At 46.2% G+C, this 21,109-nt stretch overlaps 1 protein-coding gene across 1 annotated transcript in view; it reads left to right on the top strand.

Annotated features, from left to right (window-relative positions):
* ADAMTS17 (ADAM metallopeptidase with thrombospondin type 1 motif 17) overlaps positions 1-21,109 on the top strand; it is a 367,353-nt gene that overhangs the window by 125,595 nt on the left and 220,649 nt on the right. The window contains exon 8 of the mRNA XM_007990567.3: positions 16,510-16,615. Coding sequence (XP_007988758.3) covers positions 16,510-16,615 — 106 coding nt within the window. The remainder of the gene's footprint in view (positions 1-16,509; positions 16,616-21,109) is intronic.

Below are 21,109 nucleotides of genomic sequence, written 5' to 3' on the forward strand. Positions count from 1 at the left end.
ACATTTGGGCCCTAATCCATTTGGTAGATGTTCCAGACGAGATCCAGACATGAAATCTAACAAAGAGTTCAGGAAAATTGTCACCTCGTCTCACGAGCAGCTGATCTTCCACATCAACATCTTGCTTCACTTTGGGAAGTTTGCTTCACCAACTTCTGGTTTAATTGCTGGCCTTGCCAGTCCGTCTGATTTAGTATTGCCACTGCATTCTAGACGCAGGCACGAGGGCTGCATTTGATTGTAGCCGGAGCCTGCCGGGCACAGTGCAGGGGTCAGGAAATAGCAGTCCACATTCTTGGGTTGTTATGCTTTTGGATGGGAGATTCTGTATTGAGAGGGTTGGAATTAGTCTTTATTTCACAATACCAAATGGAGGTGTAAAAGATCTATGGGACAATAGAGCAGAATGGGCAGTTCTTTCCTCCTAAAAGAGAATTGTCTCTGCAGGGCAGTAATGAACTTGTCATGGGACAGTGCAACAGCAAAGCTTCACTCGCATGGTGTCATTGTTCTCACAGTGATAATCAAGGACCGTCTCAGAGGAAATCTGCCATATTGCTTGCGCGTATTTGGAATTGGGATGTATAGCTAAGGAACATAATACAGGTGCCATTAAGAAATGATTTCAGCCTCCTACGTGGATGGTGGGCTGAGCATGTGAAACTAGAACATTCTGTGATTTCCAGTGCCGGGAAGAGTAGAGCATGGCCGGGTCAGCAATACCATTAAGATGTGGCCAATAAAAGTGCATGTGCAGTCCCATTCTCCTCCAGAAGAGAGTCTTGGAGGATGGATCCCATTTTATTCCTTTAAAAAAATTTTTTGCCTTTTCAAGTTTTTTATTTTTATACTTTTTAATTAAAAAAAGCATAATTACCACAATTACATAATTACTACAAATTACAAAGGACTACAGCAGGACTAGAATAATGAGTGAATCACATCCACCTGCAAAGCAAATACTCCCAATAATATTAATGTTATAATACAAGCTCATTCAAGTATTTTACATTTCTTTCTTTTGTTCCTTTTTTTTGACATTTTAAATATGATATCTTAGCACATAGCAAAGATAATGTGCGATGAGGATAAGGTAGAACCTTCTTTGCAAAGCTGGATGACAAGTTTTCCTCTCCAATGAGAAATGGGTTCTAAGTTCCTATCTTCTCTGTCATCAACATGGCTGAAGGGGGAGAAGGTGGGGTGGGGGAAAATCCAGGGACTCTTCCACATGGGAGGTACTCTGGGGTCCCATTTAGGAGAGCACCAGATAACTGAGATCACTCTATCCAGGCTTTTTTGGCAAAAAACTAACAAAACAAAAGCAACCCTCACCCTCCGTAACTAGTCATCTTTCTTGCCTCTCCTCACTTTCAGGGCCTTCTAAGCAGCTTGCTTTCTTTTGTAAAATCATCAGAAAAGGGAAAAAAGAGCTACAGTGGAACAAAACTAAAACATTTAATAACTTTGACATAGGGGCTTAGCACGTCTATCTGACCCCCAGGAGTCCCAGCTGGGGCGGGGCCGGATGGCCTTTCTCTGCAGGTAGTGCATTTGCTCCCAGGTGCAGGAAAGGGCGAAGGAGAAACCTGCCCCTTGACAGGGCTGAGGCACACAGACCTTCTGATGTTTGATGCTCAAAAGTTATGCTGGCATGGACCAGTCTTGGAAGGGATAGGATGAATAGAAGGATCTGGGCAGGCTGTTGCTTTGCATCTCAGGTCTTGGATCCCATTTTAAAATGATTCTCCTGCCTTGTCTCCAAGTTTTGTTTGTTTGGCAGGTTGTTTATGTTAGACCAAGATTGAGAATGATTTAGGAAAATAACACAGCTCTGTTCTGTTCCCATGCTGGTGGGCGCTGGCATGGGATGTTCCCAGGGTGTGTGTGGTGTATGTCCTGTGGACGGAGAGGAAGCAGTAAATGCTTCTTTGGTCTTAGACTCTGACAGAGTGGATGTTGACATTGATTTTCTGAGCAATCATGGTGATTTGTCAGTATCCATCCAATGGAGAACACAGTCAACAAATGGCTTTTATATCATGTTTTTCCTCTTATCAACCCAAAACAAATCCAGTTTTTAGAAATACTAATTTGCAGAAAACAAAGACAGCTTGTTAAAAATGTCAGCATATACTCTGCTGTGTCAAGTCCATCTCCCTGTATGTTCAATTCATGCAACCAGTTAAACATACCAAGATACAGTAAAGGCCCTGCAGCTGGGACCAGGGAACAGGTAGTGATGTTGTCCAAACAGAATAGAGTGGTTTCTTTTTAAAATTTGTATTTTATGTATACACACTCAAGAGTATACCTTTGTAAATCATATATATGTTAGACTGTGGATATGTGCATATCGCTCAGTGGTTTTTTCCCTTTCATTTTTACATTATTTACAATTACAGGCTAATTTAAATTGGATGCTTAACTCAGGGTGCTTTGTCAATTAAATGTATGTACCTAATTGACAAAAATGTACATGTCACCCTATGCATTACCTTGACTGCTTCCCACCTCCCCCCACCCCAGCCCCAGGAGTAACAAAGAGTCAATTTGGCTGCTCTTTTATAAGTGACATTGTTGGTGAATAATGTCAGACCCTTCCTCATGTTTTCTATGTGTCAGTTAGTTGAGATCTGGCAACGAAAAGCACATTCTACAAAGCATTGTTGGTTATCACCTTCTGAGGAATGCTTGGGTAACCCCCAAGGGCTGGAGGATAATTTTCCCGGGATCTTTTGGTCTGACTTGGCTCATCAGAGAGGACTTTTTTCCTAGGGAATGTCTTTGATTACATTCTGGGATTTCTATGTTTAGTGTTTTTAACCTTTTTGAGGTTGTGGATCCCTTTGGAAATTCGATGAAAGCTATAAAGCTTCTTGCAAGAAATACACGCATGCATGTTAACTTTTGCAGTCTCAAGGGTTAAAGACATCTGTGTGCGAGCCTTGTTAGTTTGTGTTTTAATAGGAAACTCCCTGGACTTTGAATCGTAGTTGTCAGGCTTCTCCTCTCTTCCCTGGAATGCATTATGAATGGGCCTGACTATGAGTCTGTCTCCCAGGCTTGCCATACAGTCCCTGGGGCAGAGTACTCTTTACCTTTGCTGCCGTTACGGGGGATCTGCAGCCAGACTGGCTGGGTTCAGTGGGTTCTCCTACTTGGTTGCAGCATGAGCCTGAGGGATTTGCTTACCTTCGTGGTGCCTCGGTGTCCCCATGTGTCAAAGAGGATGATCATAGCATCCCTTCGTGGGGTGGTGGTACATGCACATGCATGTGTACATACGTGTGCATACACATCAGAGGCTACTGAGATTCCTCTCAGCAGGGACAGGTGGGTGGGCACAACAGCACGGAAGTGCGCAAGTGCAGCCTGGATGGTGAACTACCACTTCCCAGGATATAACCACTTCCTGACTTCTGCACACCTTTCAGCCTTTCTCAGTGGGTCAAATTACTTCCTAAAATGGCCAATATACCAATTTATATTCTCTTTAATAGCATCTGGGAGTCTTTAATCCTGATAACCTTGCCGGTTACTGCCAGAATTTTTTATGTTTGTCCACATGCCAGGTGTGAATTGATGTCCTCTTGTGATTTTCTCAGTTCTCTGCCCAGGTAGGTTGGATATCTTTTTAAATCTTTGGTTTTAGGAATTGAAAATGTCTTCATTGTATCTTTTCTTCATCTTTAACTTTGTTTATGGTACCTTTTATCACATAGAAGTTTTCAGTGTGGATTTAGCTAAATAGCTCAGTCTTTTTTGTTATGATTTTCACTTCCTGTTTCTTGTTTTTAAAAATCTTTACTACTCTGGGAACATAAAGACATCCCACTACATTTTCTTCTGACAGATTCGAAGTTGTTTCCATGCTTGTGTATTTCATCCATTTAGAGTTTGTTTCTGTGTCTGGCATGAGGTTGAGAGTTTAATTCATTCATCTCCCTGTGGACACCTGTGGTCCCAGTGCCATTTATTGAACAGTCTATCATTCTCCACTTATTCAATATTTTTAGAAGTCAGGCAATTTGCATTTTATGTAAGCTCTTCTAACTTTTTTTTTTTTTTTTTTTTTTGAGATGAAGTTGTCTCGTTCTGTTGCCCAGGCCGGAGTGAAGTGGCACAGTCTCGAATCACTGCAACCTCCACCTCCCGGCTTCAACCGATTCTCCAGTTTCCCAGGTAGCTGGGATTACAGGCACAGGCCACCATACCCCGCTAATTTTTGTATCTTTTTAAATGAATTAATTTATTTATTTGAGACGGAGTCTCGCTGTCATCCAGGCTGGAGTGCAGTGGCACGATCTCGGCTCATTGCAAATTCCACCTCCCAGGTTCACGGCATTCTCCTGCCTCAGCCTCCCAAGTAGCTGGGACTACAGGCACCTGCCACCACACCCGGCTAATTTTTTGTATTTTTAGTAGAGATGGGGTTTCACTGTATTAGCCAGGAGGGTCTCAATCTCCTGACCTCGTGATTCGCCCATCTCTGCCGCCCAAAGTACTGGGATTACAGGCGTGAGCCACCGCGCCCGGCCAGTTTTTGTATTTTTAGTAGAGACGGGATTTCGCCATGTTGGCTGGGCTGGTCTCAAACTCCTGACCTCAAGTAATCCACCTGCCTTTGCCTCCCATGGTGCTGGGATTACAGGCATGAGCCACTGCACCCGACTGGCTCTTCTAATTTTTAATTGTTGGTGACTGATTAAAATTTTCATTTAAATCCTAAATGGGCTAAATAAAACCTTCCTGCAGTTGAAATCCTTCTGTGGCTGCCAGCTGGCAGCCTCTGATGCAGTGCTTTAGGGCAGGACCTCTGGCCCCGAAGACCTGAGATCGAATCCCAGCTCCACCCCTCATTGGCTGTTTGACCTCGGATGAGTTGTTGACTTCTCAGAGTCTTAGTTTCCTCATCAGTAGTACTGCAAGGCTAATAACAGTATGTACCTCACCAAGTGGTGGTGTGGATAAAATGAGATCACGCGTGGGAATCTTTAGCACAGGGCCTGGTACGCACATAGTAAGTGTCTGACAAATGTTAGTGTTTACCAGCCGCCGCCTTATTACTTACTCCTCCCTGTTCCAGCCCTCTTACTTATTTATTTATTATTTATTTAGATGGAGCCTTTCTCCGTCACCCAGGCTGGAGTGCAGTGGCGCCATCTCTGCTCACTACAAGGTGGAGCTGCTCACTCCACCTCCCGGGTTCACGCCATTCTCCTGCCTCAACCTCCCGTGAGCTGGGACTACAGGTGCCCGCCACCATGCCTGGCTAATTTTCTTTTGTATTTTTAGTAGAGATGGAGTTTCACCATGTTGTTAGCCAGGATGGTCTCCATCTCCTGACCTCGTGACTTGCCCGCCTCGGCCTCCCAAAGTGCTGGGATTACAGGCATGAGCCACCTCACCTGGCCTCTAGCCCGTTTCTTAAGCAGCAGAGGATGGTGTTTTATGAAGATGAGGTTGGCAGGGCTGCTATGCATTCATTCATTTGCAGAACTTATTGATGATGTGTTTAAGCCACACTGTGCTGTGTAAGTTGAATGGTTATGGAAGCTGGCCTAGAGAGGCCTAGCATAAGATTTGTTCATAGGACCTGACTGGCTCTTGCTGCAGCAGAGGAATCGCGATGGGCCCTGGGCACCTGGGCACCTGGGCACCTGGAGGGGTGTTTCTGGGCAGGATCAGGGGAGAATCAGTGGAGAGGAGGCACTCGAGTCCAGACGTTTTAGGACTAACTGGAGTGGGGAGTGGCAAGTAAGCTGATGCCTACAGAGATTTCCTAATAATGCTTAAGGTGATGACAAAGGCCTGGGCTTGGGACCAGTGAGAAAGAAAGAAATCCCAGAGTCTGTGAGTAGCAGGAAATGACAGGACTTGATGATTACTAAGATTGGGTGGGAGAAGGGAAGAGAGAGGTTGACTAGGACTGCAAGCTTTTGAACAAAACTTGAAGGCTCAGTTTGGGGTGGTGAGTCCCATTGGTGTGGACTGAGATTGAGGGGAGTATCGGACAGCCAGGCTGACCAGCCTCAGGGGAATGCCATAGCAGAGCTCAAACAGGAGCCCCTGGCTCTTGAGGACACAGGGTGTGGACCACCACAGAGGCATAGAAGCAACCTGGAAATGTATGAAATCGCTTAAAAGGTAAAGAACATTTGTTTTTCTTGGCCTTTGACATTTTAAAGACAGACACTGACATGCCTGCTATTTCCGTAGTCTGAGATGATTCTGAAACCCAGTGTAGCCTACAGGTAATGAGCTGCCTCCATAAGCATGGAGCAGGGACATAACTTCACCCTGAAGATGGGGCCTGAGACTTTGTACCATCCACTTTCTGCCACGCTGGCGATAATTCTGAGGCTGGCCATCTTCCTTGCCTGCCACTGATTCTGCCATGAGTCAGCTGTTTCCTCTTTGTAATCTTAGTGTGCACTTGACTTCATGGTGTGGCTCTCCTCAACATTCTTTTCTAAGAGGCTTTTTTTTTTTTTTTTTAATAAAATGGAATGCCGTCATTTTTGCATCCTGTCAGTGAAGGCAGGGATTGTCCTAGGGCTTCCCCTGGGCCATCAGAAGGGAGGGCTTGTCATGGTAGTTTGACTTTAGTTCATAACTGTTGAGTCAACAGCCAAATGATGGCTGGCTTCCCATGTTTGGGTTACTTCTTTAGTGGAGGGGCTGTGGTGCCCTGCCAGGGCGTGCTTTATGGACTTGAACTCAGAAGCTGGTGTTCAGGAGCTGGTGCCCAGAGCTGCTCTGAGGCCTGGGCTGACCTTTGTGCACAGCCCACGAGCAGGGCCCCGAGAGGTGTCTAGAACAATGTGCAGACTGGAAGTGCTTACCCTTGTCCCAAGGTTTCACTAAAAGTCTACATTTCATCCCCCAAAGAATGGGCTTTGCTGGGCTAAGCATTTAGCAAGAAATGCGGTTACTTGTTTTGAGAATGCTTTTCTTTCTTTGTTTCTTCCTTTTTTTTTTTTTTTTTTTTTTGGCTAAGTTGGCAAATATTTCCATGCATGGCCTTGCATTTTATTCATCCTTCAGAAGTACAGCTATGAGAGGGAGTGAAGCTGTCTTTCAAGGTTGTTTCAGGCAAGCCTCAAGAATGTACCATTGGAAGAGTCCTTGCAAGGCAGTAAAGGTAAATTAGAAATGGCTCATATAGTCCGAGAAATACAAGTAATACAGGTAAAGCCTGGTGTTGCAGGTGAAAGCAGACTTGACTAATACATACCACTGAGGCTTCATCAACCCATGACCCTTGGATATACCGAAGACATACCCTTATCTAAATTGTCCAGTGACTTTGACTCTTCCCAGATTCTTAAACCAAGGCCATCTTCTCCTTCTATTTCACATGCATGTGTGTATCCCTTTGTTATCTTTTAAATTATAATTGAGGCATAATTTACATATGGATAGTATATCTAAGTGTACTGTTCAATGAATATTTGTAAATGATGAGCTTTGTGTAATGGTTAGTGATGACCTGGATCTAGAAACAAGACAATATCAGCCGCCGGGCAGGTCCTCTTCATGCCCCTTCTGGTCACTAGTCCCTCTGGGGTAACCCTGACCTGACTTTTTTATCTCTAAATGAGTTATTATAAGGCAGATATCCTTGTGGCCAGCATCCTGGTCAAGCAGTAGAGTCTGTCAGCCCTGTAGGTGGTCCCCATCCCAGCCACAGCCCCTTCCCTCTGCACTGGTACCCACTTCCTGGGCTTTTGTAGTGATGAGCACCTTCTGTCTTCTGGCCTTGTGCATTTGTGATTTTTGAATGAGTCAAGGTAAAAAGAAAAAGCAGCACATGTTTCTGGCTTGCTGCATTTGGTTCTGCACACCCAGAATACCTGTTGCCGCTTGGTTTGCCTTGAGATTTGCTAAGCAGAACCAGCAGCAGTGCTCCTTTTTTGTGAGCCTACCGTGTGCCAGGGGAGGCTCGTGGGTTCCCGATAGACCTGGAAGAGCCTACTCTGTGCCAGGTGTGGCTCGCAACAGACCTGGAAGCTTCCAGAGCTCTCTGGCCCATCACCACTTTCCCCTGGAGTTCTTTGGGATTTTCTGGGGACTTGAAGAGATGATTTTAGCCTCCGATTCTTCAGACCGAGCAGTATGTTACTTTTATAAGAGTCTTTTAAAACTGGCTCCTCCCTCCAAGGCTGTGTTTGAGTGTTTTTAGAACATCTCATAAGGCCTGGGGATTTCTGGGGAGTCTCCTGCAAATAGAAATAGCCGATGATGTGAGCGATGGGTCCACATCACTCACACGCATGTTGTCGTGATTCTCTCACCTCCCTTCCCGGTGCCTTAGTGTCTCCTGATGGACATTCCTGGCTGTAACTTGCAAGGTACCCCATTGTTAAATGACTGAGGGATGGCACTTCTCTGCCTACAGATGCAGCTGGCTAAGGTGTTATATGATTTTAAATACAGAACACCCCCACTCCACCATATTTTTCATTCTTCTCTACCAAGCATTTTCGTAACTAGTTCAACCTGAAGTTCCTACAGCTTTCCAGGTCGGTTCCTTGTTATTAAACCGTGTTGTGAACATCGAGGCCAAGCCCGTGGCGTGTTAGGTGGCTGCAGTGCTGTGTGGCAAATGAGCATGGTGAGTTCTGGTGGTCACCACGCTTGTCAGTTACCTGTGTGAGCAAGGGGACCCAGGGTACTTCTGTGGGGACCCAGGGTGCACTCTGGGTGTATTAGCCTGTTTAGAGCTCCTCTTACAGAGTACTGCAGACTGGGCAGCTTACACAGCAGACAGTTATTCCTCACGGGTCTGGAAGCTGGAACTCCGCAGTGCCAGTAGGACTGGTTTGGGATAAGGAATCTCTTTCCTGGCTTGTCGACAGCTGCCTTCTCACTGTGTCCTCACCTGCCCTCTTGTGCTCACTTGGAGAGAGGGAAAGAGAAAGGGAGGGGGAAATACCTCTAGTGTCTCTTCTTCTTTTTATAAGGACACCAGACCTGTTGGATCAGGGCCCCACTTTGCTGACCTCATTTAACCTTCATTACCTCCCTGAAGGCCCTGTCTGCAAATACAGGGACATTGAAGATTGGGGCTTCAACCTCTGAATTTCAAGGGACACAGTTTAGCTCATAACAGTAAGCATGATTAAAATGCGTGTGGTTGCTCTTACCAGCCCCTACTCTGCCTTCTTCCTGGCTCTGGCTGTCACCTCAGTTTAGCAGCGTTCACTCATGGCCCTGCCTGTGGCTACTCTACTAAATGTGATTCAAACAGAAATGTTGAGAAAGATGATGATTCTAGGCACACACCTCAGACAGCTGCCTTGGGAAGGCTGAGTCAGGAATGTGCCCCTTCTTCCAGGTTGCATTTGAAACTCTGAAGGGAGATTTGATTCATTCCCAGATTCCCTTGGGGGATATCTGACCCCATAGAAGATTTAGTTGTCCCATTCCCCACATGGAGAAGATTATTTTTAGCCAAAACATATCACACTTCTTCTCAGCCTCACCCCCACCTAAAACCCCAGCTTTCCCTAGGGAGAGGGAGGGCATTCTAATCCACCAGCAAAGGGGAAACCTTTACAGTGAGAGAAGATAGAGGAGGCTGAAAGCAGTCATTGAAGTGGGACTAAGCCAAGTTCATTTTAAAAGTATTGACCAAAGTAAGTGCCAAGCAGTGCAGTTGATAGAGAATGTGAGTGTGTTATAGTTTTCAAAATTCACTAGGGTTCCTTGCTGTAGAAGTGAGTGTGGGCATCAGCCTCATGCTTCCAGTTAGGGGAAGGGTGTCCTGGCCATGCCCGTGTCTACAGACGTACACTCACGTGTGCACACACCGGAACCTGCACACAGGCGACGGTGCAGTGTCGCTGAGGTACAGCCATCCAGCAGGCTGGTCGGGGGTTGTGTTTCCTGAGTGCCAAATGCTAGAAGACAGGGTTCTTCTCTGGTGGCCAGGGAGTACCTGCAGAGGCCCAGAGGTCTCCTGAAAGGGAACTCAAAGATGCTCATCACCTGCTGCATTCACGGCGCTGCCTGCAGGTGCTCCCCACACAGGGAGCCACCCGTGGTCCGGGAAAGTTTGCTCAGAGAGTAGTCAGAATGAGGGTGTGGCTCGGTGAGGGGCTCTCAGCTGTGACAGGTGACCCAGAGGGAGGAGCAGGGATCAGTGAGTGCACGGCTCAGTGTGGAGCTTCCTCTCCAGTTTCCACTTGTTTGCCCTCTGGAGAGGCCAGATCTGGGCTGGGTCACTGGCGCAGCTGTCTTTCAGAGACCCGATCGATCACCCACCCTTCAGGCCCTGGTGCTTGGCTTGGAACATCCCTGCTCATCTTTCTATTGGCTGCTTTGTCTTCTTGCTGCAGTGGCCTGGAGGCCGCTTCCCCTAGGCCTGTGCCTGCTCAGCTTTGGCTCTGCCTGGCACGAGGCCTGTCACATACAGGCTGTCAGGAAACACCAAGGGTTTGTCAAGATAAGAGATTTTCAAGGCTCCTCTGATGTCCTGAGGTGAACCTGCCTGGGACCATTTCTGGTGGGCATCAGGGCCTGTTTCAGAAGCCCCTGAGACTCTGTGGGGTCCTCCAAAGAGAGGCACACTGTGATTTGACAAACGTTACATTGCTCCCTGGAGAACCCCTCCCATGTGACAGGTCCTGCTGACATGAGCGTCATCTTCTCTGGGTAGTCTGGGTGGGTAATCTGCATGATATCTCCATGCACTTGGCTCGAGTTGGCTGTGGCCTTTTGAACATCACCACTTACGCATTTCTCCTTCCTTCCCCTCTCCCCGCGTGTTTTGGTTTCTAGAGCAAACTGTTGGCATAAACTTTTTGATTCTAACTTGTAAATCCCAGGGTCAGTTTATTCCTCCACTTACCCTTAACTCACAGAACACATGAAAATGTTATCTTGTAGGAGTGACTCCTCCAGCCCAGGGACCCTCGAGTCATCTGTGGGAACTCGTGTGATTCTCTTACCAGAGACAGCATCTCCTCCCAAAGTCCAGGATCCTGGAGATGCCTGAGAAACCGAAGCCAAGGACATCTGTGTCCTAAGCTGTGGTCTCATTAACCCTAGGGAGCAAGGCCTAGAAGTAGCCTTTCCTAACTCTGACCCATAACCAAGAAACCCCATCACGAAGCAACAGCTCACATGGCATTATAACACACAAACCAACACACCGAGTTAGCCTGCAAGGTCATAACTGCTGGATGACTCCCAGTCCACAGAAAACCACAATGGCCAAAGGGAAAGTCTGGAAAGCTTCCTCGGAGAATGTGCCAGCATATTCATTGCTTGGGCTGGCAGTGGAAATGAAGGTGACTCCCCACCTCAATCCCAGCCCCTTCCCCCTCAGCCACTCTTCTGTTGCAAGAGGTTAGGATTTTCCCACCCCCACTTGTGTTTTTGATGTTATAGCTAAGAAGGCTTTGTCTACACCAAGGTCAGGAAGATTTCCATCTTAGTTTTCTTCTAAGAGTTTTATAGTTGTAGCGCTCACATTTAGCTCTTTAATTCATTCTGACTTATATTTTAAATGTGGTGTGAAGTAGGGGTCCAACTTTATTATTCCTTTGTAGTTAGTTTTCCTTTGTCACATCCTAAGACTCTAAGACATTTGCTCCTAAATGCTGTTCACCCGTTCAGATCACACCCATATCCACTTAGGTTTGCAAGAACACAAGGACTTGTCAGTGAGCCTGAATCTGCAATTCAGTATCCATGACTATGGTTGGTGTATGGGCAGATGCCAGTTGCTCTCTTGTGACTGACAGCTTGATGTTCCAGCAATAACCGTGACAGTGTTTGGTAGTTGAGCAGTTGGTGGGAAAAATGGAGCCATCTCTCTCAAAGGCAGACCCTGTAAGGTTGGACTAATGGGCAGCAAGGCCGCCTGCTGCAGATGGCTTATATGCAACAACTTACTGCATCAACCAGAGTTTAGACAGTTGTTTGTTGTTTATTCCTTAAATCTAGAGAGGATTGAGTGGTCAGCCCTGAGATCAAGAGTTATGAGCTTATATCATGTAGTTTTCTACTGAAAAAGAAACTAAGCCTCTTCACCCAGTTTTCTCTATAAAATTATGCTTCTACTGAGAAAAGGAAGAGAAAGAAGACAGATGAGCACCTGTGTTGCGCTGGCATGGCTGGGAAGATGGGTCACAGAGCTAGTGGATGGGAGCCTCTTCTCTGGATAAATTAAATGAGCTGCTCCAGGTTTCAGAACAACTCATTACACCCCTTCTCTTTTTTTTTTTTTTTTTTTGAGACAGAATCTTGCTGTGTCACGCAGGTTGGAGTGCAGTGATGGATCTCAGCTCACTGCGACCTCTACCTCCCATGTTCAAGTGATTCTCCTGCCTCAGCCTCTAGGGTAGCTGGGACCATAGGGACCTGCCACCATGCCTGGCTATTTGGGTGGTTTTTTTTGGTCTTGTTTTTGTTCGGTTTTAGAAAGAGTCTTGCTCTGTCACTCAGGCTGGAGTGCAGTGGTGCGATCTCGGCTCACTGCAAGCTCCACCTCCCGGGTTCATGCCATTCTCCTGCCTCAGTCTCCTGAGTAGCTGGGAGTACAGGCACCTACCACCACACCCAGCTAATTTTTTGTATTTTTAGCAGAGACAGGATTTCACCGTGTTAGCCAGGATGGTCTCGATCTCCTGACCTCAGGCGATCTTCCCAGCTCAGCCTCCCAAAGTGCTGGGATTACAGGTGTGAGCCACCATGCCTGACCCACACCCCTTCATTTTTACCCTCTGTGTTTCAGATTTTTTTAAGAGTGTGTTTGTTGTCAGGGGTGTAGTAGAGTTGGAGTGAGCCCCCATTTAGGACACAAGCACACACTTGTTGTCAGGGGTGTAGTAGAGCCTCTGTTTCCCCATCTATAAAATGGGGCCAGTCATACTTGCCAAGCAAGGGAGGGTTGAGTGTTCAGAGCAGTTTTGCCCATTTAGAGGCACAACTAATAAATTCCAGTTGCCTTTCTGCCTCCCTTTTGTTACAAGAAACTATGCAAACATGTGGAATTGATGTTTTTAAAAATTTTTAAATAAGTTCTGTGATCTGTGGAGAATTTTAAATCATAGAAGACTGGATGTGAAAGCCAGTGAAAGCACCACTGCAGGGTCTAAAAGCCTCACCTCAGCGTTAAGGGAATTCCGGTTACCTCGGAAGGTTCCACAGCATCAGCACTGAAGTTAGCAGTGTACTGACTGCTAAACTGTAGTGTCACAGACCTCAGTTTTTAATAAATCAATACAGAGAAAACTGGTTTTTCCTCATTTCTTGACAAGCACCAACATGGGGATTTGGTGGGTTTTTCTAGCTTGGTGCCTTCTGCAGCCTGAGATGGTGGGGGTATCTCTGAGTCTCCAGGGCTCTGCCTTCCCTAGACTGCAGTTTCTTTTTAGTAACATGGAATAGTGGTGGGCTTTGTTTTCTGCTGAAGCTGGATGGCTTAATTACCGTTTATTCCCCCCGTAGCTCTTATTTTACAACAACCTGGGATTTTCTCCAGACTTTGTTTTGTGCATTCTAAGCATTTCCATCTCATCTCATAAACACACAGCTCTTGTGCTCTGTTGTCAGGAGCTGTTTCTTTTATGTGTTTTTCCTTGCTCAGTTTTATGACCAGGCTGGTCATGATTGGAATAAATCATTAAAAGCATTAGACCTTAATCCACCTTTGTGCAAGAGCATTTCTTGTAAATAAACTGATTCTTTGTTTTCTAGTTAAAAAGAAAATCATCTGCACCTTGGAAAAATTAAAATGCAATTATTGGAAGGCTCCTTGCTTCCCTGTTCCTCTAGCATTGCACATTACCTAATTAGAGTGGAAAGTCAGGGATGCCTCCTCCGAATGCTGAGCGTGGCTGAGGCCGGGGGGAAGCATTTGTGTGGCATGTGAGGTCTGCCAGTTCTGCATCAGAGCCCATGGCGGGCACACTCAGGACAGCAAGCTCAGCACATCTGGCCTTACTGTGTCTCCCTTACCCCTCACCAGGCAACTTCTCCAGGGTGTGCAGATCTGATTGTTTCTAATTGATTCGTTGACCCAGAGAGGCTGCAGCCAGGGCTGGGTGGGCACTGCTGGGTGTGTGTCTGAGCATGTGCATGCACCCACATGGGCCGTGTGCACATACCATCAGGACTGTGTAGCAGCATTCCACCTACTCACTGGTAGACTTGTAAAAGCAACCCACAAAACATATTTAAACAAAAGCAGAATAATGACCTTGAAGGTACTGAGAAACCACATTGCATCCTTTCTGGTTGTCGTGTTGCTCTTTTCAATAGTCTGCATTGCTGGGTTGTGACATCCACGTGGCCACAAAAGCATCTTGAGGCAAAATAACATTTAATTTGTCTTTTCTTTATTTTTAACTAAGCACATTGCATGTTTCCAAATAAAAATAGACCCACAGTGAGGTACCTGGGCCCAGTGTGTGGAACATGAGCCCTGGAGCCGCATCTCTGTGGAGCCAGGCCATGTGAGCTTCCTCTGTGCCTTGTGGAGAGGACGAGGAAGAAGGATGTATTAGTCCTTTTTCACGCTGCTATAAAGATACTACCTGAGACTGGGTAGTTTATAAAGGAAAGAGGTTTAATTGACTGTCAGTTCTACACAGCTGGGGAGGCCTCAGGAAACTTACAATCATGGCTGAAGGGGAAAGGGAAGCAGCACCTTCTTCACAGTGCAGCAGAGACAGTGGGGGAGATAACTGCCAAACACTCCTAAAACCATCATCTCTCATGAGAACTAACTCACTATCCCAAGAACAGCGTGGGGGAAACTGTTCCCATGATCCAATCACTTCCCAACAGGTCCCTCCCTGGCACATGGGGATTACAAATCGAGATGAGATTTGGGTGGGAACACAGAGCCACACCACATCAGAGGGACCACCCTGTGTGTGGCTGAGCTCCGCACCAGTTTGATTTGGACATCAACGAAGAGGGTGCTGGTTTAGCTCTTTGGGAGCAGGGAGAAGGAGTCGTTTTTAATGAAATGGTTCCCCTGTCCCATTTTCCCCTGCCCTCTGCCAACTCCTTCCCTCCTGAGACATCTCAGGCAAGTTCATGGAAGGAGCCCTTGGAATGGAGCAGTGTGCAGCTCGATAGAGGGACAGCCCATGGTGGAGAGCAGGTGCTCCTTCCTTGGGTGGTCATAGCCCATCCAGGGCATGGGGCTGATGGGCAGAGTCCAGCTGTGTTTAGCCTCCATCCACCCCATGGCGCTATGCCAGCAGAGCCGCTACCCACCCATGCCCAATGTGACGGCACAGCCAGGGGAGTACTGAGCTCCTTCAGCCACCCCATTCCACCATCCGCTTGTGTATCACTCAGGGGCATATCGAAGAACTGCCCTCGGGGTTAAACGCCCATGGGAGGGCAGATGTCAGGTTTCCTAGCAGGCCTTCCTGTTGAGAAGCCCTGCAGTCCCTGCGGGGTGAGACATGTCTTTCCTGGGTGCAGGGAGTGCTGTGGTGGGGAGCCCTGGAGGGTCAGTCCCCAGAAGTGTGGCCAGCATGGGCTTGCCCTCCCCACCCCTGCTGTGGGCACCCTCCCAGCATTCCCCAGAGGGGCTGGCATCCAAGCGCCCTGTGTCATCCCACACGTCCCTTTGCCAGAGCCACCTTCCTCCCCTGGAAAACACCTGCCCCTCCTGCAGTGGCTGGCCTGCTGTCCCACCAACACCGCCCATCCTTGGGACGCAGCCTCCACTGCCCTGCATTGCATTTCTCCTGGTGTGTATGGTTTGGGTTTCCTGTCTTAGAGTGAGGTCCTTAGGGGCAAGCATGTGTGTGTGGAGACACACATTTGACTCACGGGCTAGTCCTCACTGAGTACTTCAAGGCCCTGGCTCTCCCAGCGCTGGCTCCACTTTCTCTGGGTCTTCCTCTCTCAAGGTCTCCTGAAGCATTTTCAGAACATTCTGCACAGCCTTCCGGGGCTTGCTGTCCATGAGACCCAGCACAGACCCCGGCCCATGCCCGGGATGTGCGTGTGAGGAGGCGCTTCCTCCCTCTCAGGGTGTGCGGGTGCAGGGGCATTGCCTGAGAGCCAGGGCCTCTTAAACCTTGTACCCTGGGTGCCTTGCCTGGCTGGCCTCACTTGGTCCCAGCCCTGGGCACTGAAGTTAGACAGATCTGGTGTAGGATCCCTGCACTGGGTGCCCATCCAGGTGACCTTGGGAGAGTTACCTTTCCTTTCCAAACCTCAGTTTCCCTCATCCCGGGTCATGAGGATTAAGTTAGGTGCTATGAGTACACGACTCAGCACACCCCCGACGCGTATTAGATGCCTGATGGATGCTTGCGGTGGTTATTGTTTTTATTGGGTGAACACAAAAGCATCATACACAAACCCTTCCGATATGGGCTGAGACTCGTGGTCAGCATTGTCCCAGAGTGCCTGCCTTGATCATGTGTGACGTTGACCATGCGTGCTGTTGACCGTGCGGACTTGCCTGGTGAGACCAGGGCCTCCCACGTTCTGAAGAGGATGTGTTTTGTGTCTCTGCTGCAGGAATTGCTTACTTAGGAGGTGTGTGCAGTGCTAAGAGGAAGTGTGTGCTTGCCGAAGACAATGGTCTCAATTTGGCCTTTACCATCGCCCATGAGCTGGGCCACAAGTAAGTATCAGACTCTGTGTCGTCCTGTTTTCTTTCAATCCTTTTTTGAATACAGATTTTTCACTTGAATTCTGTAAGTTCTAAAACAGTGCTGCTCTATGCCTTTGCTGCTTCTGCAATAAAGGACCCAGGTCAGTACACTAGGGTCCCAACCCTCAGGGACCCCACGAGATTACTGCACTGATTGGCTTGGAGAGTTGAAATGTTAATTTGATGTACACGTCTATTCTTAAAGCCAACAGAGTAGAGAGAAGAGTTTCTTCTCAGGATGTCCTTATTTAGTTGTACTTCTTTCCGGGATGAGCATGATCTTTGATTCACTCCAAGTCTATTATTCACATAATGGGATGGATCTTTATACTATAGTCATGACTTTACATTTCCTTTTCTGCCAATTCTAAAGTCCAACTTTCTGAATGTAGAATTTAGTGTCTTAGTTTTGAAGAATTAACAGCTGTGGATGAGAGTCTTTGCATGCAGCGATTCTTCTCTTTAGGATGAAGTAACCATAGAACCTTAGAGCTTGCCTTAGGGGGAGTCTGAGGCAACCTCCTGGAGGGCTTGTTGAGTGGCTGGCCCCAGGTTGTGATCACCTGCAGGAAGCCTCAAGTGGCAGAAAGCCAGATAATGCTAAAACTGTGGCCTGAGGGTTATTCTTTTTCCTAGAGTAGGTGTCTGTTTTATGTTTCTCTGAAGGAAAGATTGTGATATGACTGCTTAAGAACTTAAAAGAAAATTAAATTGAGGAGGCCAGAGCATGCAGAACAGTGGAAAGGTTTATATTGGATTGAACAGAACATAATTAAATGGAAATCTAGTTCTTGGGAGAAACTTATTGTAAAGGTTTCCTAATGACCTACACAGTAAGATGCCTGGGGTCTCAACTGTTAACTCTATTTTTTATGAGAGTAAAGTCAATGTATAAGAAGGAGTATAAAAGCAATTGTTTTTCTCAAGCATTTGCCTTATCTGTGGCTTTACTTTTTGTTGGTTTGTTTATGAGTGATGCCTTTTAGTGAGTTTATATTCTGTTCACTTTTTAAAATGCTGGTCCACATCCACTGAATTGATTTTATGACCTTTTTGTTTTGTTTTGTTTTTGCTGTTTTTTTTTTTTTCTTTTTAAATTATACTTTAAGTTCTGGGATACATGTGCAGAATGTGCAGGTTTGTTACATAGGTATACACGTGCCATGGTGGTTTTCTGCACCCATCAACCCATCACCTACATTAGGTATTTCTCCTAATGCTATCCCCTTTCCTAGGCCCCCACCCCCACAACAGGCCCCAGCGTCTGATGTTCCCCTCCCTGTGTCCATGTGTTCTCAGTGTTCAACCCCCACTTATGAGTGAGAACATGCAGTGTTTGGTTTTCTGTTAGTGTTAGTTTGCTGAGAATGATTGTTTCCAGCTTCATCCATGTCCCTGCAAAGGACATGGACTCATCCATTTTTTTGGCTGCATGTTTTTGTTGTTGTTTTGGTTTATCTAGTGCCATCTTAATTGTTTCCATTCCTGTAGAGGGGTTTGGTAGTTGGCCTTTCCCTACCTATTGTGTGTCATGATGTGAGTAGGTACAGAGAGTGGAAATAATGTTATGTGCATTTCCTGGGGTAGGGAGGAAATCCCATGTTATTGACCCAGGACCTGATGAAGCAAGATGACAAATTGTCTCTGAGTACACAGTTGTCTCATCTTGACGCTATTTTTAAAAATACTGGTGACAATTCTTTGCCCATACTGTTTTTTAAATGAAGTTCAACTGCATTTGTATTAGTCAACTGCATTTTAAATGAAGTTCAACTGCATTAATTTGCAATTAATTAATTGTATCTAAGTTCTTAAAATCCTATATCCAAGAGTGATCTGCTGGGGAAAAAAGCCATAAATCAGAGTGAGTTTGGCAAACATCTTCCCACCATCAAGGGACCGACCCAACCAGCATGTCATAGTACCTAAGAATCAATTACCTAATCATTATGAGGATGCAGCGATATCAGAGTACTTACCAACACCCGAGCTGTTATGGGCCTTTGAATAGTCAATTTAAATAAGGTGAGTTGAGCTATAGTTATATGAACTGCAATGTCCCACGCCAACATCCAGCAGCATGGCACATGCTAAGTGCCATTTGCACATATGTGTGGGCGCACACATGCTGCATGGAGGTCTTTTCTCATCAGACATTAAAAATACAGAGGGCCATTTTCTCCCTGATGACCTGTTCGAGTGTGCCGGATCAAACACTGGCCTCCCTGCACCGGAGGTCTGCAAAGATGAATGGTTAGATTCAAACACACTTTAGTACCCTTTAGCTATAGACTGTTTAGAATTTCTTGGAGGACTCTTTATAGCTTGCTATTCAACTCTAATTACCGACAAAAACAAACACGGTATTGTTAATCAAAGCCAATAAATCTTGCTAGCATTTGGCCCTCCCCCTCTTCGGGTAATTACAGGTTTCCCAGGGAAGTCTGTCAACTTTGATTAGTCACAAGTGTTAGGAAGCAGATCCCCGAGGATGAAGCCATGTCCTCCCCATCCGCAGGCCCCTCTGGTTACGGGACTGTGGTTCCAGGCTATATGGGCTGCTGGAAAAGGCCAGGACCAACCTGCACGCTCAGCGAAGTCACCGGCCAGGCTGTTTCACAGACGCAAAACCTGAAAACTGTTTTATATTTTGGAATACAGTGGATCCATTAAACTCCATACTCCTTAGCTTATGTGAAAAAAGTCTCCAGGTGGCTCACCCACTGGTCCCTTACCATGGAATGTGGATAAAGTGAAACATTTCTGGAGGGAAGGTGTCTGCATGTGTGCCTTTGCACATAGCACGCAAAGGTGCGGTTCTTCTGTTTGTCACCTAACGTGCTTCATAGGGCGATTGGCGTGAGCAGCTACCCTAAAATCTGATTGTCAGGAAAAAAATTCTGCTTCTGTATGAGCTACATGTTCCACTTATCAAACAATGAGTTGCACAGATTAACATGATTTTGTTTCTGCGTTGGCTGTCAGAAAACACAAAGCTAGATTTAGGGCTCATTTTCAGCAATTAACTCATCTACATCCTGGAATTATATTTTCCTCCCTGTTCTCTTTCTAGTGTCTCTTTGTATGCATGGTTTTATTTTAAATAGTTCAAACATTATTTATTTGGTACAATAAATTGGCTCTAATCCAATTTGCAATCAAATAGGTCCTAAATTATAATTAAATTTAAAGTTCTTGCCATGGTAATGTCAATAATGCTGCTTTGGCCATGAATTAATAACATACTAGTGATGTTTAACTCGGATCAGATCTCTCATGTATTGAACACCTACTATGTGCAGGGTACTGTGTGAGATGCTGTGTGTTTATCATGCCATTGAGTCAGTCCTATGAGGTACGTATTATGTAGCTTTTACTTTACAGGTTAGGAAACTAGTATTGCTTCTTTAAAATTTATAGTTACTACTTAATATGATTTGGGATCACTTATATGATTATACATACTGAAATAGGCCCATTAAAATAAGGATATAAATTACATGAAATAAATAATAAAGAAGAGAACTTGTAGAGTCAAAAACCAAGGTACTCTCAGTTTAAGGGAAGTAAATGTCCGTGTGTATAGCTGCTGCTGGCTGACCAAGGACAATGACCATATCATGGAGAGAGGTTCCCTAGGACACTTGAGTACCGTAGATGAGATTGACAGCTTCTTTTTTTTTTGAGACCAAACAATGGGCCAGTTATTTAATTAACATAAGTCTGAGACTATTAGAATGAAAGCGATGCCAGTGAAAATGATCAGTAGTTTTGTGGTTTTCCAGAAGCATGGAACAGGCTCCATTTACATATTAATACATAAATGAATCTGAGACTTTAAAAGCTCCCTGCCTGGGGCCTTCTCAAGGATCCTGCCTCTCATATATCGTCATTAACTTCCTTGTAACCGCTGAGCTGAAGCTGTGGATTCATTAGAGTAACAGCTTTCTGATTCTCTGCCCTGACAAAGGAGCGGGCTGCAGAAGACTCCTCAGCTCCGCTGTGGACAGGAGCTGGGGGATGGCAAGTCTTGGTGCAGGTGCTGTGTGAGAAGCTGTGGAAGGGCCACCCTTGCTGCTGCCTGGAAGCAGAGTCCGAGCTGAGCAGCAGTCATGCTGACAACAGCCTGGAGGTTCCTAAATGCAAACGCATGCCCTTGGTTGCCTTCTTGCCCATGAAAGGCTATTCTGATGGGCAGCTGTGTGCTACCTTTGGGTTCAGCTAGTAATTAGAAATCTTGGCCGTGTTAAGTGTGAGGAAGACAGCTGTGTCCCTTTCCATAGCGGTAACTTGAAAAATGCACCTTAAAGTGAGTGTGTTTAGCCGGGGTCTCCTTTTGCCTTTCTCCATCCCGCGGTGATCATTAGAAAGAAGCAGCCCCTGCACATGGGAAGATGGCTACAACAGGCATCTTTTACCGGCTGATCCTTGTTAAGACAGGATCCATGGAAAGGGGGCAGTTCC

Source organism: Chlorocebus sabaeus, chromosome 29 (genome assembly GCF_047675955.1).
Source record: "Chlorocebus sabaeus isolate Y175 chromosome 29, mChlSab1.0.hap1, whole genome shotgun sequence".
Taxonomy (NCBI): domain Eukaryota; kingdom Metazoa; phylum Chordata; class Mammalia; order Primates; family Cercopithecidae; genus Chlorocebus; species Chlorocebus sabaeus.